This window comes from Cibotium barometz, chromosome 27 (assembly GCF_041138505.1).
Source record: "Cibotium barometz isolate CiBa-2024 chromosome 27, ASM4113850v1, whole genome shotgun sequence".
NCBI classification, from domain to species: Eukaryota; Viridiplantae; Streptophyta; class Polypodiopsida; order Cyatheales; family Cibotiaceae; genus Cibotium; species Cibotium barometz.
Genome location: NC_141072.1, coordinates 22,706,028 through 22,729,296, shown reverse-complemented (window position 1 = coordinate 22,729,296; position 23,269 = coordinate 22,706,028). Strand labels below are relative to the sequence as shown.

Here is a 23,269-nt window from a genome sequence, read left to right as displayed (position 1 = left end):
GGCTCTGATACCAACTGTGAGATCCCTCTGCACCCTCCGCGCATCGGACTCCCAGTAGCTGACAGCGGAAGCAGCCCCCTCATGCGCAGGGAAGGGTTTCTCACTCGGGGCCTCGCCCACGAATGTTCGAGCACGAGACTAGGCTGGTGGTCACTCCGAAAACAAAACCGAGAAAATTTCCCATGCCCAGAAAGCGGGGACGATTCAACCTTTTTGAATTTTCTTAACGAACTTTTCTAACGAGATCAATTCTAAACTATCCTTCACCTGAATAAACCAGATAGAAGGAAACTATCACTGATATAACTTGATCATCTGAGTAATTTCAACGCTTTTTTCCTAATCAAGATCAGGCACAGCCGTTGATCCACTCAATTGAGAAATTTATCAGGGAATTAACTAGCTACTCGAATCCTAGCGTAATCCTAAGATTTTTCAATTTGATTATTAAAACTCCACTGATTCCAGCCTTGCGGCCCATGGGTTAGCCACCACCACCCTGCCATTGGAATCGGTAGAACCAAACAAGTACTCACCCACCCATAATTGAAATGCCTTTCTTAACTTTAGCTTTAGAAAACAGATACACACACCCTCCTCTTTAAAACTAAAAAAATAATCCATTGACAAAACAGATATGATCACAGATTTCATAATTCAAAATTTCTATTCAATCCCTTGTTTCACAAAAACAGTACCACTTTGGACTCTCTGTTGGGACTAGCTGGTCAGCAATGAGATCCAGTAATAGATTACAATAACCACTTCGTTCAACATACATATATATATCTTCCATGACATACGCATGGGTGTCCTAAGCACCGCGAGCCCATGCATCGCCTGGTCAGAACCCTCCAGGGTGGAATGACCATGGTGCAAGCAATCAGCACACTCCTTCTTCTTTTTAGCCATTCAAGCAAGACTAGATTATGGCAAGAGCATAGGAGACTTTTATTTTGGAGCTTTCTAGAGTAGACTTCTATTTTCAAATTTTTAGCTTGGAGTTTATCCTTTTGGAGTTTTGTATCTATTTTTCTTTTGCAACAACAACCGTCACTTGGTTCACTGGCTAGCACCTCACGCCCACCAAGCTGATGCTCCAGGTAGAGATTTATTACATTTGCTTCTAGATCAAGCTATTTTCGGGTAGCACCTCTACCAACAGTAGTTCTGCCGGTGGCTCTCAGCTTGACCTACCTCCTCAGCTTTTCTATGGGTGGCCTTTAGATCAAACACATGTGCCTCAGCTACTTCCACTGCTTCCCAATTTGTTTTCTTTCTCCTCTTGTGCGTGCCTCGCCCGTTTCCACTACTTCCCAATTTGTTTTTTTCCCTCCTCTTATGCAGTTAACTTGTCCGTCATTACCTATGTGCCTCGCCCACTTTTCGGAGGGTGCACTACTAAGAAACCCTATGTATCACGTGCATTCAAGGGGTATTTAAAAAACCCCTTATCTGTGATTTTTTCATGAATAAAATGGCCCCTTTATCTTTATGGACTTACGATTTTTTTTTAAATCAATTAAAAAAACCCCATTCGATAAAATTATTTCTATAAATTCACCTTAAAATTTTGAATTAAAAAACCCCTTCATTTGAACTCACGTGGAATACTTACATATTTTTAGGTGATCCCCCCAAGGTCCACTTCCACTACCTCTCCCACCTTCAGCAGCCAGTAGCAGCAGCACCTGAGGTCGTCAATTAACTTATCTGAAAGGTTCGTGCTTCCATCACTGATACACACAATCTCTGCCAACCTCTCTACTGCCCTCTCCACCAACCAATGCCATTGTGCTATGTGTCTAGGTTAAGCCTTGAAAGTCTTATGACACTTCCCCATCATTCCACATATTCAAAAAATGTTTGGATGCAAATCCATTGCATCTTTAATGACTTGGCATCAAAACACCAGATCCACGGATGATGTTATGCGTGTGCCCGCTAGTTATCCAGCATGGAGGCATATCAAAGATAAGTGGGTGGACTTTGGGGAAGATCCTCGACATATTTGTCTCGAACTAGCAATGGATCGAGTCAATCCATTTGGCTTACGAAGCTCATCATGGAGTACATCGCCTGTTTGCCTAGTGAATTATAACCTGCCGCCATGGTTAGCAATAAAGAAGGGGCACCTTTTAATTTCCTTGATAGTTCCAAGGAAGTACAAGGTTAAGAACATGGACCTCTACTTGGCTCTATTAGTTGACGAGCTACACATGTTATGGGATGGTATCCAAGTTTATAATGCGTCTAAGCGGTTTGGAGGAAGGGGTGCAACAGTGCGAGGAATACTTATGTTGACCATGCATGATTGGCCGGGCTATGGAGAGTGCTCTGGTAAGTTAATTATTCTAAGATTTCTTTATCTAATTTAATTTCACGATTTTCGTATTTTTGTATTATTTTCATATCTCTTCACAATAATTAGCATGTTTGGAAGGGCTTTCAATATCTGGTTATAGTGCATGCCCTATATGTGAGCCTGGATTAGAGGCCCGATACTCAATAGCTTTTTGAAGAATCTTATCTACGAGGACCACAAAAAGTATCTCCTCGACAACCATGAGTTGCAAGAGAGATTTCTAGAGAGGCCTCCTCGTGTGCTAAAGCCAAGTGATTGGTGGAGGAGGGCATGGGAAGTGGATCCAAGTTGTTCACCCCCCAAAATGATGCGGCTATCCATCTTCCATCTACTCCCATACTGGAGTGATCTTCTAGTCAATCATCTTCTTGACCCTATGCACATTTTCAAGAACATAGCTAATATGCTTTGGAAACCATCATAGGTTCAAGAGAGCAAGGAACAAAGGGATGATCTACAAGAGGTGGATCGCATGCAACACTTATGGGCACAGAGCAAACCTGATGGGAAGGTGATTCTCCCTAGAGCACCTTGGGTCTTAATAACCAAAGAAGAAAAGCTATGTGGTGTAAAGAACTACATCAGTGAGTTTCGTACTCCCATTATTTGTATGCATTTCTTGAAGGGATAATTCACAAAGGATGAAGAGCTTAGTGGCTTGAAGTCTCATACATTGACTGACACAAAATCTTACAATTTTTGCTACCAATAACCATTAAGGATTGCCTGAACAAAGACATAAGAGCGATAATATACAATATTAGTGCAGTGGTATGGTGGATATCAAAGGAGATTAGAAGAAATACATTGGAAACAAGCAATTACAATGGCAGATAAATTCTTTCCAACAAGTTTCCTGACCATTCAATTACACTACTTGTTCATGTGGTTGACGAGGTTGCTATAGTAGGTGTTGTTCATAGTCGTTGGATGTTTTTCCTTGAGATATAAAAGGTTTTGTTTGTCAAAAAGCTCGCCCTGAGGGATGTATGGCAATGGGATGGCTTGTTCAAGAATCTCTTATATACATAACATAATTTCTTAGTACATTAGACCCAGATATGCCACAATTGTGGACACAAGAAGAGTATGATCGGCTCATTGGGGAAGAGCCTCAAAGATAAGGGCTTCAAAGAATAATGGATATGGCATTGCGAGAGAAGATTAATAAATTTTGCATCCTCAAGTCAAGTGCTATTGAGAAATGGATCGAGAGGTATAACCTAGCAACAAAGAGGGAAAGAGACCGAGATCGTTTTAATTTTAGAAAGAGTTGAACAACTAGAGCATTGCCACCCAGACTCACTTGCTCAACTTCCAGAATTTTCTTCTAGTAGATGGCTTCAGCAAAACAGAGTGGTGAGGTTATAAGCAATGAGAAGGAGGAGCTTGCATATGGTTGTGATTACCATGTAAGTGTATTTTTACATGTACACAAGAAACCGTAAGACATAGTCTTGTATAAGTTTTTGTTCTTGATACAATTTCATGATCTTCTTTTTGTTGCAGTTCATAAATTTGGTGCACTTTGGTCACGCAGTCGTCACTTTGGTGCACTTTGGTCACGCAGTCCTCTTTTTTGAGTGGAGCAAATAGATAAGAAGAGAATAACATTTGATTTGCGGTGTCATGAAAGAAAATTTCATGCAAGAAAGTCGTTTAAGTGCAAGTGATCAAAGTAGTGAAGTTAGCATGCTTAATATGGAACGATACAAGACATTATCAAGATTGGTTTTAAAAAGCTTTGTATACTCATTTTTTATGTGAAGTGGTTCAAGGTAGTGACTCAAGAACCACAAGCAACCATGCGTAGAGATAAGCACGGATTTGTTCAAGTAGGCTCCAAAAAGATATGGACAAATCAAAGGGACACATTTGTGCTACCAGAGCATTATGAGTAGGTCGTCTTCAAGGTGGACCGGAGAGATCATAGGTGGTTATTTGTAATCCAAATCGATCCATGCAGTAAACAAATATTTGAAGATAGGAAATTTTAGATGAAGTAGAGGTTGAGTAACCCACTCAAGAAGCACAAGAAACAGATATTGATCCAGTTGAACAACTAGAAGAAGGATGAAATGAAGGTAGCACTTGAACCAAAAGGAAACACAACAACTAATCCGGAATTCGAAGAAGAAATAAAGAACAACTTTGAACACAGCCACCTCTAATTACCAACAAATACTTGGTTTTTGTAAATAAAAGAAAGTTTATTTTCCTCCTCCTTATTCAAATCCATCATTTGCTAATTGCTCTACCTCAACTTCATACATGAATGCCATGATTTCTTCCCATGTTCCATCAGCATGATACCCAGTCCCTTTTGCATGCAAGTGGTCTTCTTCAAGATTAGAAATGTAAATTACTTACTCATCTTCTACAATGCCTACATCGACTTCAAGTTGAACTTCCAACACATAAGAATTCCTTGCTTCTCCATGGTAAAGTGGTAGATGGGCAAACCTACGTAGCTCTTTCTCCTCTCGAGAAGTACACGTTGTCTCATGTCTTCTAATTCATGATTGTCTACTCCGTGGCTTGTGTCATGTAGGGCATCTATTGTGTCGGCCATGTCATGTTCTAGAACTTGATTCAAGTTTGTAAAAGCTTGCTCGTGTTCCAATCCCATCAAGGTTACCTTTTCTCCCTTGGTATTTTTCTCTACTCAGGTTGGATATCCAACGGTTCATTGTTGTTTGGGCGATCAGTAAAGAGATGTTGCAAGTTCTCTACTGGAAATACGCCTCATTTTTTGGAATGCTCGTGTAAATTCTTCGACGTTGAGTGACTTGGTACTTCTAAACAGGGCTAGATGTGCACAATGTTTTCTCCTCTAAATTGACAAAATTTTAAAGGTTCATAGTACTCATAGGCTCCATGTATGTTGAATACACATGTGAATTTGGGTCCAAATGAGGGGGAGGTGGATCAACTTCTTTTATACTTCATGCATGGCATAGTCGGTATATTCTTATTTTTTAAGGAAAGGTGTCATATGAGCACTGCATGGACTCAGCTGACACCCGTTCTTTTGTTATCCGCAACCATGGGAGCAGACGAAAAGACCATAGCTCTCAATTCAGATCAAACTGTGATTTGAGGAGACCCTAGAAAGAACCAACGAACTAGGGCAAGAAGAGTAGCAGTCCGAGTCAGTGGGCTCATTCGCAAGGGCAAGGGCCTGGTCGGCAGCGCTTTCGCGTGTGATCGAGTTTCGGTCTGTCTGCTATTTGCGCTGGTGTTGGAAGTCTACCGAAGAGTCCCTGAACGTGCCGCTGTAGCAGAAATCGCCAAGAAGGTGGGCATCGTGAAAGCACAGCTTGGGCTTCTTCTCGAAGAAAAAGAGATGATCTTCGCCTCTTCCTTCTCCGGCAGCGACTTCTTCTTCTCCTTCTTCTTCTCCCAGCTGCATCAGAAACGATGATGGAGGAGAGAAAATTTCCTCAGCCAAAGAGAGCTTCCGCTTCCCCTGCCTTGAAACCTGTTGGTGGTGGTGGTACTGGTGGTGGCAGCAGCAGCTAAGGCTATGGCTAGCTGGCCTTCTACCTGCTTGTAGAGAAAGAAAAGCCACTGAGCAACGGTGATGGCACGAGATTGCTATGGCGATGGTGGCAGCCTTCCTTGTAGAGATAAAGAAATCGAGAAAAATGATGGCCTTGTCTTGCAGATCAGAGAGACTACCCACACACTGCAGATCGGCTTTTGTGAGAGGCGGCCTTCGCTCTTTTTCTACAGCCCTGCCAACAGAAGGGGCCGGCCTCACACTGGCCTCACCTCCATCAGCTCGCACTGTCTGTTGCTGTTGTCTTAATCAGAATACAAAGGCAGTTTGTTGCGTTTTTTAGTGGTTTAACGCTTGATTAAGCAGATTAATTACAACAGAAAAGCGTGATTAAGAGCGTGCAGGTTACTACTATTTGTTTTGGCTGATCTCCGGCGCCAACTTTCTTATGCTAATCATGCCCAGATTTCTCTGCTAATCTGCGCAAGCTCTCTGCCAGAATCCATTTCTCTGACTGTAAAACCCTTGTAATTCTCTCCATAGCCTCGGCGTTTGCTGGCAAAACAGACTAAACTCTGTGCAAAGCCCTACCATTTCTCTGCTCATCTGCAAAATACTTGCATACATTGCTTGCCACTTAACATGCCATGAGAAATTCTGTTGCGTCCTAAAACCCCTATTTTATATATATATATATTTTTTTTGTAAAATCCTAGCACTATTGGCGTCATCGTCTAAAAACCTAGAATTTCATGTAGAAATCATGTTTATAAGTAGCTTCATTGCATCATCAAGCTATGTGTATTCTATGATCGATGTGTATCCTTGTTGATGCACCTGCCGTGATCATCATCATCATTCGAGGGAGGAATCTGGCAACACGTCACTTGCTACTGTTGTTATGTTTATTTGTAATGATGTAACCATGGCCGATGATGCACATGGTCTACTAGATGGGTTCCCTTATCTTACTAAGGATGTAATTGTTTTACTTGATGTAGCCATGGCCAATGATGCACATGGGCTAGTTGGTCCTATCCCTAACATATTTGAGGATAATGATGATGAGTTCTTTGATATAGATGTAGCAATGGCCGATGATGCACATAAGCTACTGATTATGATGATCCTCATGTCATTGAGGATGATACAATTATTATGACTCCTTGGGCACCTTGAATAGTGTAGCTTTTCCATGCATGTGAGATACACAAAAGCAAGAGGTTTTTTACAAAATGAACACTAAAGTTAAGATTAAGCAACCTTCTGTGTTACCAACAATAACCTTGGTATTGCACCAAGCTCTACTTTTGTGAGCACACTTGATTTTGCCCGCTAGTGTGGTACACTAGTTGCGGGGGCTTTGGCATATGACATGTTGGCTTTGATGATCTAGCTCATCTATGCCTATTGTATGAAGTACATGAAATGCAACCTTCATCAAACTCGGGGGTGGACGACTTGATGAACTTAAATGGTAAGTAATGGGACAATAGAATTACATCAATTGTGGAAGTATTTTCTTGGAATATGAAGTACTACTGAGACGCGTATAAGTCCCAGTGATGAGAAGGCATGAGGTCTAGAGGAAGCCTATACGAGATCCCGACCATGGAGATGCTTAGGTGGGATACTACTGATAAGTTTGTAAGTGCAAGTGAGAAGGCATGAGGTCCAGAGGAAGCCCATGAGGTCCAGAGGAAGCCCATGCGAGGTCCCGCTGCTACGATATGAATATTGAAAGAATAGGCATGAGAGGGCCGGAGGAGATGCTTAGATGGGATACTACCAAGTTGCCTATAAGTCCCAGTGAGAAGGCATGAGGACTGTAGGAAGCCCAGTTAAAGATCCCTACTGAGTCGCCTACACTACAACACGTCGGGGACACAACAAAGTTTTCTAGCAACGTTTCAGCAACGCTTTTTTAGTCAGGATGTTGAGGATTACGTTTGCTGCTGAAGAGCAGTACCTTTAGCAGCGAGATTTCATTGCTATATTGTGATTTTGCTACTAAATAGAGTGGATAGCAACGAAATTATGCTGCTATTTTTGTTGCAAGAAATTCTAGAGAGTTGGATGCTCAATTCTGAAAATACATGTGACATGCACACATAAAATGATATATGATTTTAAAAAATCATCCATTAAAACCCTTGGATCCATGTTTCGAACAAAAAAAAAAGATATTGAAAACTTTTGAGAAGCAAAACAATGTCAAGATAATGAATCTATTCCATCTTGTAATAAGTCCAAATGTGTTGCTTCATCAATGTCCATATCTAATGGAAGCTCAATGAAAAGACGAGGTTCTATATCCAAATGTGTTGCTTCATCAATGTCCATATCTAATGGAAGCTCAATGAAAAGACGAGGTTCTATATCAATATCAATATCACTATCATGATCCAATGAAGCATTATCATGATTGATACTCATCATCTTCTTCCAATTGATGTTCCTCATGCTCTTCATCGGCCCCGTCCAAAATGTTTTCTTCATCGTCTTCTTCCAATTAGCCGATTTGAGGTAGTACTTGCACCTCATCCAACGATTCGGCCTCGACATCTTGATCTTGAAAGATATGTTTTGAACAAGGGAAAACTTGTATAGCATACCACCACTTTGGATCAATTCGATCGGCATGAAACACAACCTAATATCACAAAGCAAAGGGGTTACAATTTTATTATACTACATCTAGATTTAATTTGGGAATGGTTCGGTTACTAACCTATTGACAGTGTTAAGATAATACGAAGGTATCTTTATCATTATTCCAAAACATGGTGAAATCAATTTGGAAGAACCCATTTGGATGTTTCTTCATGGTTTATTGAGCACCTCTATATATTACCTTGAACTATTTCACATCAAAGATGAATTGACTAAATGCTGTAAATCTAACCTCAAGAATATCCTGAATAGTTCCACAATACTCAAGATTGTCCTCTATGACATTGGTATCATGTCTATTGGCTTGACTTTCTTGCTCAAAAGTCGCCATCACACCACAATCAAATATGTTTCTTTTAGAATCCACACGCTCCGTGCGAAAGTGCCTTCCTTCTGACCATATTGCATTATATAGTTTGTACTAACATTAAACAAAAGCATGACATTTAGTATATATAGTGCATTAAAAAAGATATATACATGTGATAGAGATGAAGAATGTACTTACTTGAGGGTCAAATCCTCTTGTATACTCATTCTCCTCTTGTAATCATCTCTCCATTTTGTGATGCCATCGATATTGCCATACGAAGCCATTCTATATTGATCACATTTGGTAGAGGTTTCAAGCTAGGCAGGAATGGCAAGCGTCTATTTGCTCTTTTGAAAGCTCTCTCTCATCCTTCTGTCTATTGATTGCATCCTTGTATTTCCCAAGCCACTTCTTCATGATGGGACTATTTAGAATGCAGATTGTATTCACCTTGTGGTGTAATGCTTCATCTAGTGCTCATTGCCTTTTCTTTGAGGCACATTAGTGATTAGTCGGTCATCCTTCTCATTGCTCCATAATCATGGCATGGAAGGATGTATGCAAGATAGATGTGTTGAGATATACACATGAGACTCTTGCATCAACCATCCCCTTGCCATGCTTGCTTCTGGTCTTGCTCTGTGTCTCACAAAGTCCTTCAAGGTTTTCATGAACCTTTCAAGGAGAAACATCCATCGAGCATGAACAACGCCACACAACACCACTTCATCAACCAAATGCACCACAAGATGCAATTGGCTAGTGAGAATTATTCTAGGGAAGTTGTCCTCGATCATACACACTGTCTCAATAGCATTGAGAGGAGCCATGTCAATGGATGTAGGATCTAGCTCCTTTAAGGATATGTACCTACATATATAGCAATTATGTGTACTATTTACCAATACATAACTTTGAGTGCATAAGAATTCCAAATAAGCAATAGAACTTAGTGAATTGAATAGAATATTCATACCTCACCAATCTTTCCATTTTGTCAATGGCCACTCTCATCTTCTTGTCTCCACAACCAACTATAGTAATTGGAAGAATAAACTGTGCATAGAAAAAAATTGAAGTTAGTATATGAGCTTACAAATTATGTACCATAAAGAGAAAATGAAAAAGTGAATATTTATATACATGTAATATCTTGTGTCAATCATGTGTCTTGAGGCTATATAATTGTTCCTTTCCTTTCTTTTTGGTCTTTGTGAAGGCACCCTTCAATGAATGCATTACTCCCGTTGTGCTAAAGAGGCGACACTTTTCACCTTAATGTGCTTCCTCTGTTAATACCCATGGTTCCTTTGGTAGGGCTATTTTACCACTCTCACTTTCAATCGGCCATGCACTTTGAAGGTGTCCAATTTTTTGCAACTCATCCCTTGCACCTTTTGTATCTGTGTACATGGCCCTCTAAAAGTTCTGTACAAGGCATTAATAAACAATACTCTCTCAACACTATTCAGAGCACATCAAAGCACAGACTCTGATTTATCACGACAACATAATGATTGCACAAACATCAAGAAAGACATAATAGACACTGAGCAAAGACATAGCAGAACTTCGCCTTCATTCATTAGCAATCAAAATCAATGTATTCCCTAGATGCAACTATCAGGGTAATAACTACTCGGTTTATATCCCAAAAGGTACATCCACACGTAACTAACCCCCAAGCCCTTTGACTAAGGTCTAAGAATTACATAAGAAATCCCTAACACTTGGCACAGCCTAAATTTTTCCCAAAAATTTGACCTGAGCCCAGCAATCGCTGATCAGCAAAATCTGATTTCTGCAGTAGACCTGTGATCATATAAAGAGAGTGTCGAACAAAATGAAATTTTCCTAAAAAGAAAATGCCTAGTGTTTGTCTGTTTTTGTTTGTTTTTGTTTTACAATACATCCATATGGCTTCATACAAGCTAAAAATGAAGAACCATAGATGAATAAGGATATCCATAATCCAAGAACATGGAATAGGACATAAGAATCTGCATGACTCTTCAGCATCTGCAACATATCATGATGAAAATCCTCCAACATCTTCAACATGTACCAAAAATGGCACTCCAATGTACTTCAAACAAGTTAGAATCATTATCATCATGTGAATAGTTGGTTAATTGAAACCATTGCATACATCTTTGGCTTCAAAAACTGATTCAGTAAATCAAAAATATGCTTCAGGAAATTTGCATTCTGAAAATTCTGATTTGAAATCTGAAATTCTAAATTCTGAAAATCTGCATCCTGTAACTCTAAAATCTGATGTTCAGATTCTAAAATTTGAAAATCTGCAATAATCTGATTCTCTGAAATCTGTTTTTCAAATTCTGCAACTTGAAAATTTGCAATCTCTTTCTGAAAATCTGAAATCAGAAAATCTCCTAAAATTGCAAATCCATCTGTCGTTTGAAAATTCAGATTTTTCAAAATCTGATCACATACTCCTGTTAATCTGATCTGAGAGACCACTCCCAACATGATGTCAGATGGAAGTTTCTGAATTTTTGCATAAGTCAGAATTCTTGAAATCTGAAAAATTTTATTTTTTGAAATCTGATTGTATATCCCTCATATTCTGATTGGAATAACACTCCCAAAACCTGAAACTGAATTTTCTGATCATTCTTTAAAATCAGATTAAAAATCTCAACTATCTGATTCAATCCTGTCTTTGCAAAAACTTTATTGACAAAATTCTGATTTGATTTGATTACTCCTATGACATAATCTGATCTCCATAAAGCTGGAAAACATGATTTCCAAATAGTTTGAAGCTCTGCCCTCTTGACAGGAAAAATTGACCTGCATTTGAATGAGTTTTTCTTCAAATCTGCAACTTCTACTGTATTCTGATCATTGTTTCCATGAAACACAAACTGAATAAACACTTCTCTTCTATCAACTTGGATTTTGGATTCATAAACTTCATTGTGATCATACAAAGACTGATCTCTTTGCAGTTGTAAATTCCCCTGACTTTGTTGAGAACCCCTAACTGCTTCTCTTTCAATCTGATTCAATTTCTTCCATATCTGATCCATTCTGAGTATTTTATTGTGGTGGGTAGTATTAGATGTGAGTGTAGGGCCATCTTGGGACTCTATTTGGCTTCTTTGGCTCTCTACATCCTCAATTATGCCTCTAGGCTCCATCCTTTCCATCCCATCTCCATCACAAACATGCTTATTATGCAAGTAAACATCATCTTTTTGGGATTTATTGCTATGTTGCAATACATCACAAATTGCACAAGAAATGCAAACTCTAATACACCATGACATCATTCTCATCACTTCTTTTGATGGATAATCTTTTACTACTCTATGAGCTAGCTCTAATGTTGGGCTAGGGGTATCTTTTGGGTTTTGTTGGCTCTCTTGGCTCTCACCCATTTGTACTCCCTTCACGCTAATCACCCGCATCTCCATTTGGTAGCTAAACCATTCATCATCTTCACTTGATTCACCCTCAAATTCATCCTCATATTTCTCCCTCAATTTCTCACATGCTTTCTCCAACTTTTTCACCCTCTTCTTGCTAGAACAAGATCTACATCTTCTACCCTCATGATCCCTATGATACTCATATGCATCTTCCAACACTCCTTCAAATACATCTAGCTTCTCTCTAGCTCTCTTCATCTTCTCACATGATGATGCTTTATGAAAATGCTTGATGATTTTGTGAAATTTTGTGCATAGATCAATCATGCAAAACTTCTTGCAATCATCTCCCATGCAACACTCCTCACAAATGTATGGACACTCCTTCGTGCAATGCTCATGCTTCAAACAAATAGAGCACTTCTTCTTCTTCTTTTGACCCATATTTGAAGTTAGAAATTAGATAGCTATGTGAGCTCTCATATTCAATGCACCACACCAAATAGAGCCCATATGTATGCTTGGAATGGAGAGCTGCGGTGCTATACCGAGATCCACCCCACTCATGACAAATAGGTGCTCAAACATTTCTAAAAACTTTCTAAAATCAGAATTTGAGGTGTTTATTATGCAAAATCAGAATTTGAGGTGTTTATTATGCAAAATCTGAATGATGGCTTACTTGGAACACGTCAACCTCCAATGTGAAGTAGCACTTTGAATGAGGAATTCCACCAAGGATATGCAGATTCTGATTCTGCTGCACCTACAAATTGTGATTCTGCTGCACTTGCAAATTTTGATTCTGCTCCACCTGCAGGTTCTGAGTAGTCTGCTGCAAGATCAGATCAGTCTGCAGATTCAGAGTAGTCTGCTTTCTGCAAGATCAGAGCAATCATTCAGTATCTGACTTCCAAGAACCATAACTGATTATGTCAATCTGATTTCGCCTCCTGAATCTGATTTTGCCTCCTAAATCTAATTTCGCCTCTGATTTCACCTCCTGAATCTGCTTTTGTCTCCTAAATCTGATTTCGCCTCTTATTTGATCTAATCATAATCATCACCTTCTTGGTCATCATTCCTGCTTGTTAAAGCAGCATCAGCATCTCTGGCCCTTAACCTTATATAATATCGTCTTGAATTCCCCGAATTATCTTCAGACATCCAAGGCTAGCGGTCCTCTGAATATGCCATATCGTCCCAGAACTCAGGGCATTCGAGCTCGCAGGATCGCCAATGTGTACATGGTTCTCTAAAAGGTTTTGTATAAGGCATTAAGAAACAATACTCTCTCAACACTATTCAGAGCACAGACTCTGATTTATCATGACAACATAATGATTGCACAAATATCAAGAAAGACATAATAGACACTGAGCAAAGACATAGCAGAACTTCTCCTTCATTCATTAGCGATCAAAATCAACGTATTCCCTAGATGCAACTGTCAGGGTAATAACTACTCGGTTCAGATCCCAAAAGGTACATCCACACGTAGCTTACCCCCAAGCCCTTTGACTAAGGTCTAAGAATTACATAAGAAAGCCCTAACAGTATCTCTTTTACCAATTAAATGGTCCCAAATATTTGTTGCCACATTCTTGAAGATATGCATGGGATCTACGAGATGATTGATCTTCATGTCACACCAATATGGAAGTCGAAAGAAGATTGAGTGACTACACATCCCATTTGGTGGTGGATTGAGAGTGCTTCTCCATGCCTCAAACCAATCTCTACCTCTCATCACAAGTGGTGAGACATCAAGTGGCACATACTGGGGATGACTTACAAAACATTAGACACCTTCAAAGTGCATGGTCGATGGATAGTGAGAGTGGTAAAATAGTCCTACCAAAGGAACCATGGGTATTAACCAAGAGCAAGAATACATACTCAATATTTTTCACTTAGGTTTTCTAAGGTAGATCTTCAAAGGGTTGTAAGCCCTTGCAGTCCAAATTGCATCATTATGTCTTACTTAGGCTATCGAGATCCTACTGATTGGCAAGCTATTGGACATGGTCATAATGATGACTATATGTATAGCTTCTTTAGGCCTACCCGTATGCCTGTCTATGAAAGTACATCATCTATTGACCACGGTATGTTAAATATTAAGATTATATAATTATAAAGCTCTTTTATCTCAAAAATCCAAAGTTTTTTATGTATTTCCTAGGTAGAGGTCGATTCGAGAATATAGCTCATAGTTTTGAGTATAGGCATCGTCTCGCAACATATGTAAGACAACACGTACGCATCGCCTTTTTGACAAAGGAGGCTCTACATCTGCAACATACCAAGATTCTATGGTACCATGGTGCCATCTGATTCTACTTAGATATATTATATCTTCCAGTTTAGGGTCATTGTATATGGGTTTTTTTAGTGATCCTTATATAGGTTATGATGACCTTCGTATGTGAAATATTTTGGTTACTACATTTCAGTATAGTCTGATTATATTCATAAGATATTTTGGTGATTCTTAGGGGGTTCACCTAAAGATATGTAAGTATAGCATGTGAGTTCAAATCAAGGAGTTTTTTAATTCAAAATTTTAAGGTAAATTTACAGAAATACATTTACAAAAGGGTTTTTTTTATCAATTTTGGAAGAAAACCCGTAATTCCATAAAGAAAAAGGGATCATTTTAATGAAAAATTCACAGGTAAGGGGTTTTTTTAATACCCCTTGAATGCACATGATACATAGAGTTTCTTATAGTAGTTCACCCCCCAAGTGGTGATCACTATATAGCTTAATGCGTGTTTCATCTAGACCAAAGAGATACTAATTGGTGGTATGTAATACAAGTCGCTCCTCCATCTAAACGTATATTTCAAGATCAAGATGTTGAAGAAGAAATGCATGCTATTTCAAATGAATGAAACAAATGCAAATTTTTTGTGTTTCATAATTATTTTTAGGTCATTTAACTCATTTCAAATTTAGGATGGCACATGCATTTTTTATTTTCAATTTTAATGGCTATTGAAATCAAGTTTATAAATTGTTATTTATTATCCTTACCTTTATTGCTTTGTAATAACCTTAGAGGTTTAAAATACTTTGTAATAACCTTAGCACTTAGTGAAACCAAGGTTTTGCATTAATTAATTAATACCCACCCATGACACAAAGCTCATTAATAGATACAAGTGATCTTGATCATTTACAATTTCTATCGTTAGCATAATTGATAATTGTGTGCTAAATATAACCTCAGCTCCTTATTATTGGTTTGCCACTTTTTAATTTGCCTTTCGTTTCCTCCCTTTACTGTTGGACGTTCCGGGGTGCGCCCACATGGAGAAGCGCTGGCCCGATATTGTTAAATTTCGTTTTCTGTGGTTCGAACGTTCTACAATATTATTGAATTTCTTTTTTCCTTTCTTTTGGAGATTGACACCACAACAAGCTATTGAATTGGTCGTGGTTCAATATTTGGTCCGTCGTCCGTCAATTCCCGCATCACATATATATTTATAGAATATAGAAATATTTCTTTAAAATTGGGCCTTCAAAAGAGCTCATCTGTGAGCATCTTCTTCCCTCTTCCGGCTACGTACGTATACAAACTAACCTATATTATATGGAAGGAGGAGGAGGGGTAGGACAGTCTTCTGATCTCCATCTCCACGAATATGTTGCTACTTCTAAGATTGTCAAGAATCAGTTCGACCACAAGGCTGTCCTTCTTGTTCGCATGGGGCTCTGTGTTCTATTTTTGAGCTATCGCCTTAGCACCTGCACCTGCTTCCATGGCCTCGTGGTTGTAGCGTTGGTGTGCGAAGTGTGGCTCCCATCTTTTCATGTTCGCGAAGTGGTTCCTCGTCGAGCGCGAATCGCACCCGGAGACGCTGCTGGCCTTGATAAGGTACAGTGCCAAGTGCACCTCTACCAACCTCCTTCACCGAAAACATCACGCATAGCTGTTGAGCGCCATGGCCCCCGTGGATGGATGCAGTAGCTTAAAATTTCTTCAATGTTTGTGTGTAGTTCCGGCCAGTTGCAACAGGTGGACGTGTTTGTGACCACGGCTGACCCGCTGAAAGAGCCACCGTTAATAGCCGTCAACACCGTCTTATCTATCCAGGCACTAGACTATCCGGCCGACAAGCTTGCCTGCTATGTGTCGGACGACGGAGGCTCCCTCCTCATGCTTTGGGCTCTCAAGGAGGCAGCCACCTTTGCCAGGGCATGGGTGCCCTTTTGTAAGCGATTTCACATCATAGAACCGCAGGCGCCTGGTCTCCACTTCGCTCGCAAGGCCGCTGCTGCTGACGCCCAGCTCAGAGGCTACTCAAAGGAGTGGCACGCCATGAAGGTAAGCCCTATAATATCGTCTGCTCATGTTAATGTACACTCTTAGCTAGTCACCATAGTTTCAAGAATATCCTCGGGCTTTAATCACCATATCCTTATCTCCAGGCAGAGTACGAGGCGTTGCAAAGCCGATTAAGCTCCATGACCGCAAAATACTGCACTAATTCAAAGCAGGAAGCGGTCAAGCTCGTACTCGACAAATTAACTAGTTCCGGTGGACAAGACCGATACTCGTCGTGGGCTTCCAATTACGATCACCGCAATCATCCGGCCTACTGGGAAGTTAGGCCCTAATCAAAGCATTTTTAAGATGTAAATTGTAATACTGTACTCAACCACGTCCACCACGTGTGTATGTTGGCGCTCCCCCTTAGACTGATGTTGTTGATGAAATTTTGCACAGATATGTGTGGACAAGCCTGAAAGCGAAGCTGACATTTTACCGTGCCTTGTGTATATCTCCCGCGAGAAGCGTCCCGAGCACAACCATCACTACAAAGCCGGTGCCATGAATGCACTGGTACTCTTCTTCTTCCCATTGTCATGACGTTATTTATAAGGTGCAGGCGCTTCACTGAACAATCCTACTAAACTAATGTTTTATAAATTCCAAGATCCGCGTGTCCGGGGTCTTTACAAACGCCCCCTTTATTCTGAACCTGGACTGTGACATGTACGTGAACGACGCCAGAGCCATTCTGCGAGCCCTGTGCTTTCTCATGGACCCGGGCACCAGCAGAGAAACGGGCTTTGTGCAGTTTCCTCAATGCTTCGAAGGCGTGGACGAAGATGACATCTACGGAAATCGCATGAAGACAAGAATGGAGGTATACATGCAACTGATGATTATGCATACGAGCTCTACATTAGCATTCAAGGGGAGGATAAATTTCAAGCTCCATCAGCCTCTGTGTGATGCGCGTGTGTATGCTGTAGAATTAGAAGGAGAAGATGCTACAGCCATGCTGGTGTTGCCATGGCTGCAGCATACACGAGAGCGAGAGGGAGAGGAGGAAGGAGACGCGCTCAGAGTTGTGAATGGTTGTTAATTCATTGTATCGATTGACGGTTACATTTATATACAAGTAGAAGCACCCATTCATTTGCATCACTTCGTGATGGGCGTTCACACTCGTATAGTGGACACGAGCATTAATTCCAACACTCCCCCTTAATGCGAATGTCCGCATGAGGGTGAATGAGGAAATGTGATGTGTGCATTATGAATCCATGTGTAATGCTATCTATCTTTACATCATGAGTCGATGATGATATAACTGCTTTGGTAATCGCAAGGCATTTGTTTTGTGATTATGTTGATATGTTTTTTTTTTGTCGAAGTTGATCTCCTTGACAACCACAAGACACATGTTCCAATATGATGTTGAGACATTGTGCTTGGTAGTAACTGCAACATGTGTGTTCCGATATGATGTCGAAACACAAGTTCTTCCACTCTCAGACTTGCCATCCGTATTCTCCCCCTCAAGTTGAGTAGTGGAATTCCAAGTATTGCATTGGATACATGTCAAAAGAGAAATTAATATATGAGTATGAGTTGAATTATCAAAATATATATGTGATATGATGTTATTTACAAGTGTGTATATACAATTAAGTTTAATTTGTCATCACTCAGAGGCTGATTCGTTTTCAGCTTGTCGAAGACCAATGTTTAATTTTGGCCTCATGGATGCTGTAGACACTCCAATGGGCTCAATTGCCTCTTTGGGCATAGTTGTTTCCCTCTTGGGGATTCACAATTCTTTGTTTGGGTTGTTGTTTCATGCCACTTTGGGCGTTTAGGGTGGACGATTATATCACCCATAATTTTGTTTTAATATCATACCTCGTGGGTGTGGCCAACACTCCAACGGGTTGATGCCTCTTTGGGCTAACTTTTGGGCTTATTTGTTTGCCTAGGTCTTGTATTAGTGTCCATTGTAGGACAAACCTCTTTGGGTCCTTTTACGGGTCACTGTCCATTGGTAGGTCTTTGCCTTTTTGTGGGTCTTTTCCCTTTTGGTAGGTCTTTGCCTTTTTGTGGGTCTATGCCCATTTGTGTTGTTTAATTATTTGTTTGTTTCTTTTAATTATTATTATTGTTATTATTTGAAAAGTTTTTATCATTTTTGTATAAAATGTCATGTGTGCACGCAAATAGCCTGAAAGAGTAGGCATGTTTGCGCTCACGAATAGCCTGAATGTTTAGGCATGTTCGTGATGTTGAGTAAATTATTAAATAAAATTATTTTTTTATTGCTTGTAAATAAATTATTAACTTTTGTTAAAGTTTATTGTTATTATTGATTTGTGTTAATTGGTTGTTCATAAAAAAATATTGATTTTTAAGTATTGTGGGTTTTTTTTTTTAAAAAAATGAAATAAAATAAAGTTTATAGTTATTGATAGTTTTTTTTTTAACGGTTTAGTATAGTTAATAAAATTATCTAGGTTAAAGTTATCTATGTTAAAGTTATTTTATAAAAATAAAAATAAAAAAAAGTTATTGTTAGTTGTTGGTTATTGTTTTTTTTTTTAATAAATAAAATTGGCAGCCGGCTTCACCTTGTGACGTTGTGGTCGGGCTCCACAAGCCTTCAGGAGATGGAGGATCGCTGCAAGGTGGAGGAGGCAAAAACATGGAAACCCAGGTGGGCTACACAACGAGCGGTGGCAGAGGCAGCTTTTCGAAAAAAAACTGGAAAAAAGAAAATAAAAATCACACAGCTGCATGCTATGGTGGGCAACGCCAACGATGGCAGAGGCGCTTTGGCGGTTTGGAGCAGGCGAACAAGAGCGCGCAGAAAGGAATGGGATGCTGCGCAGGCTAGCGTGGGCGTCAACGCTAGGTATCGAGCCCACACAGGCGCACCAGGAGGAGGCGATAGCAGTTGGTGGCGATGCTGAAGGTTTGTGAGAGAGCAGCGAAGTTGGTGAGAGAATGAATCTCTGGTTCGTTTCTGGGAAGCAGAGAAGGCCCACACAGGCACTCCAGGAGGGAAGGCTCTAATACCATGTAGAAATCGAAGGGGAGGCTACAGCCATGCTGGTGTTGCCATGGCTGCAGCAGGAGACGCGCAAGAAGGGAGATGGAGAGAATCGCGTTGCAGATGAATCGTTGTTAATTTATTGTATCGATTGACGGTTACATTTATATACAAGTAGAAGCACCCATTCATTTGCATCACTTCGTGATGGGCGTTCACACTCGTATAGTGGACACGAGCATTAATTCCAACATATGCAAAACTATGGATGTTGGTGCAGTGAAGTGAGCGGAACTCGAACCCTAGAACTCAGTACACCCTCTTACACCAGCCATTGCACTACGCATTGATTCGTTGAAGCCCTTGCATGTATAAGTGTACAAGTCTTTGTGCAATTGTTGCGGATTTTCCTTTAGATGTGCGGGATTTTCCCTTTCTCTCTGGTTGCTAAGGTAATTTCTCACGTGTTTATGTATCATTCCAGATGTATATCAAAGGAATGGATGGCGTCCAAGGTCCGCCATACTGTGGGACAGGGTGCGTTTTCAAGAGAGAAGCCTTGTATGGCAACAAAGCACATGCGGCAGTTGTAGGGACAGATAAGGTCATGATTAATGGTGAGTACTTAAGCTATTTTTGAGTAGACGTACACTCAGATGGAGAGCTTGGTGGTTTTAACTTCTAACTTATTTTTTCCCTCATCAAAGCTTTCGCTCCTCCCAAGTTGGGCTATTGAAATTGTTTAGTTTTCCAAAGAATTTGTGCCTCTCAAGTTATGCTACTGAAATTCTTCTTCTTCTTTTTTCTACACAAACACCTTGCCTTAGTTTTCAAGGGTAGCCCATTATATTTTTTTTGAAGGGACAAATTTTAATTAGCATTTCTTACTTCAGTACGAAGGGCAATTAGCTGTAGTGATTTTTTTCGTTTCCTCTCTATTCTTTATTTTTTGCCTTTTACCCTACTCGGCCGTTACCTGCCTACTATGTGATTAATGTTTCCATTCTGATCCATAAATACTAACCTATGTTTTCCTTACGTTATGGAAGCTCACAAATTTCTATAATGTCAGCTGTAACTTATCTGCCTCTAGAGTCTTCTTGCCTACTACTATTTGAATGTTTCCATTATGATCCATAAGTATTAACCTTACACTATGGAAGCTCGCAATTCGTATAATGTCAACTAACACTGTTTGGGTTGATATAGGACGTGAAACAGAGCTATTGGGCCGTTGCCAAAGTCTTGTTGTTTGTGCTCAAAGCATAACATCAAACATGAGGAACTATAGCTCTCCTCTCAATGGACATGCCTTGATAGAGGAGGCCATTAAATTGCTTGATTGCACATATGAACACAATACAAGTTGGGGCCAAGAGGTACGGTACCCCCGGCTTCAGACGTGTTTGTTCGGTAATGATTAATGCACACCATATTGTGTTACATGTTATGTTATATGTACCCTTATTTGCTACATAAAGAGCAATATTTGAAAATATATATATTTACAGTCCTTGGCCTACCAATGAGTAGGTTCAAGTTTGAGGCCCTGCCACCCATAAATAATTAGTCTCTCAAAATGAAGTACCTATAGATAATCACTCTCTCAAAACAATTACTATGTAGTATTAGTGTTTCACACATTACATATGCAACATGGCTTTTCAGATTGGCTTGATCTACGGCTCTACGACGGAAGACTTGATGACGGGTTTAATGATTCACAGCAGAGGCTGGAGGTCGGTGCATTGTGCACCATCCCCTCCAGCATTCTTAGGCCGTGCTCCTACAACTAGTGAGGATGAGCATGGGATGGCTCGAGATTTTATTCAGCATCAACTCTCCCTTTTTAGTGAGAAAAACTCAAGGGCTAATCCCAGTTCAAAGGATCATTTACATATGTGGCTTCTTAAGTCCGCTAACATGCGTTCCACTATTCATATATGCATTGCTGCCAGCATTGTCATTGCTTGCCGATAGGCCGTTACTCCCGAAGGTGTGCCATTGCAAGCTTGAAATGTTCCTTAATCAAAGATGTTCATCAAGCTTTTTATAATCTAAGTATATAATTAATGATGATGCAAATTGCCTTCGCAGGTGGATGATCCAGCAATTGTGATACCAATTAGCCTATTTGTGTGGGTGTATTGGACCAGCTATTATGAGAGCATGTTGTTAGGTGCGGGGCCAAGGGAGTGGTGGAACAGCGAGAGGATGGAGTTCATCGTGGCGGTTACCTCGGACGTCTTCGCGACCTTCAAGGTGCTTCAAAAGATTGCAGGGCTGTCCGAAACCACGTTCGTCGTGCAACCTAAACAACATATCGTAAGCAGCAGCACTTCCAATGATTATGATGTTAATGATGATCAGCAGCAGCAGCCCGTGCAGGGCTTTGCGGTGAACTGTAACTCACCCCTGTTTATCCCTCCCATAGCATTGGTGCTGCTGAACGCAGGAGCTGTAGTGGTGGCCATATCCCGCACCTCCTTAACTATTTTCGGTGATCACAGTAGGACAGATGAGAGATCATGGCGTGGCCGCAACTTGCCGTCCATCACTGTAGAGGCCGCGTGTGCTGCGTGGGTGTTGTTTGCTTTGCAGCCTTTCGTAAGAGGGTTGTGCTTATGGTGCCAGGGTCAAAAAGGGCCTCTGGCTCTTCGTTCCTCCACCGTCCTACGCTCTTCCCTCGTTGCCCTGGCCTTGTTCTTGCCGTGGTCGTCATCTCTATACGCTAATAAACAAGTACCCTGACTCTCCCTCTCACACACATACGTATACCCACAATTGACGATACCACAATCCAGTACAAATTACCGTTTAGGTACTACTCCTATTTTGCTAATTCAAACTTCAAATCCATATTTTAGTACACAGCTAGACTGAGCTAGTACCTTGGTACTTCAATAGTCAAAATGACTTGAAGATCACTTGAACATGCCTTTAAATTTGTACTCCGAGATAAGGTTTAATTATGTTTCTTAAAAGTAAAAAGACTTTCCAATAATTTGCTTAGGCCTCAAGATGCCACCTTCCTTAGCCAATCAATCATGTACATATATACATATGTATGCACATGTATCCACATATAAGTATAAATATTGTTGCACCCATTAATTGGGCTTCAAGTTAAAGTTCTATCGATCCCTTAAGGTTCCATAATTGCAAATTTTGGTTAACTTAGAGAGTCATTTGAAGCTTGAGAAGGTATTTGAAGTCATGAGGGTTCTCCAAAATGAAGTTGGCTTTTTTAAAAATCCTTATCCAATAGGCAAAATGTCTCAAGAAGAATTAGGCTAAACGTGACCTATGAAATTCAACCAACAAACAGTTTTGTCTACACAAAAAATAAAACAATAGAGCATGAGAATGTAAAAGTAGATCTATGAAACTCTTCTTAGCATTGTAGCACTTGTGTAATGTAGGTAGTAAAGCTAAAAGTCTTTCCCTATTACAAATCAAAGGTGTGGATTTTGTGGGTGTTAAGATTCCAAGATCTTTGCAAACCATAAAAGACAACTTCTAGATGTCCCTTAGAGACTACTTTGGAAGATACTAACTCTTGATGTCTCAAAAACCCAATCATAGACTTGCTATTTGTCACCCTTGAGCATCGAGAGAGTAAAACTAGCCTATGCACAAGAGTATATTATGAATGGGTCCTCAAAACCATGTCATAATGTATGTACCATTGTA

The 23,269-nt window shown here is 40.1% G+C and overlaps 1 protein-coding gene and 1 pseudogene across 1 annotated transcript in view; both read left to right on the top strand.

Moving 5' to 3' along the window:
• Window positions 1-1,931: 1,931 nt before the first annotated feature.
• The window catches only part of LOC147623183 (uncharacterized), a 71,182-nt gene continuing 49,844 nt past the window's right edge, over window positions 1,932-23,269 (top strand). The window contains exon 1 of the mRNA XM_086821739.1: window positions 1,932-2,340. Within this exon, the coding sequence (XP_086677865.1) occupies window positions 1,932-2,340 (409 nt within the window). The remainder of the gene's footprint in view (window positions 2,341-23,269) is intronic.
• On the top strand, window positions 15,853-22,327 carry LOC147623184 (cellulose synthase A catalytic subunit 7 [UDP-forming]-like; annotated as a pseudogene).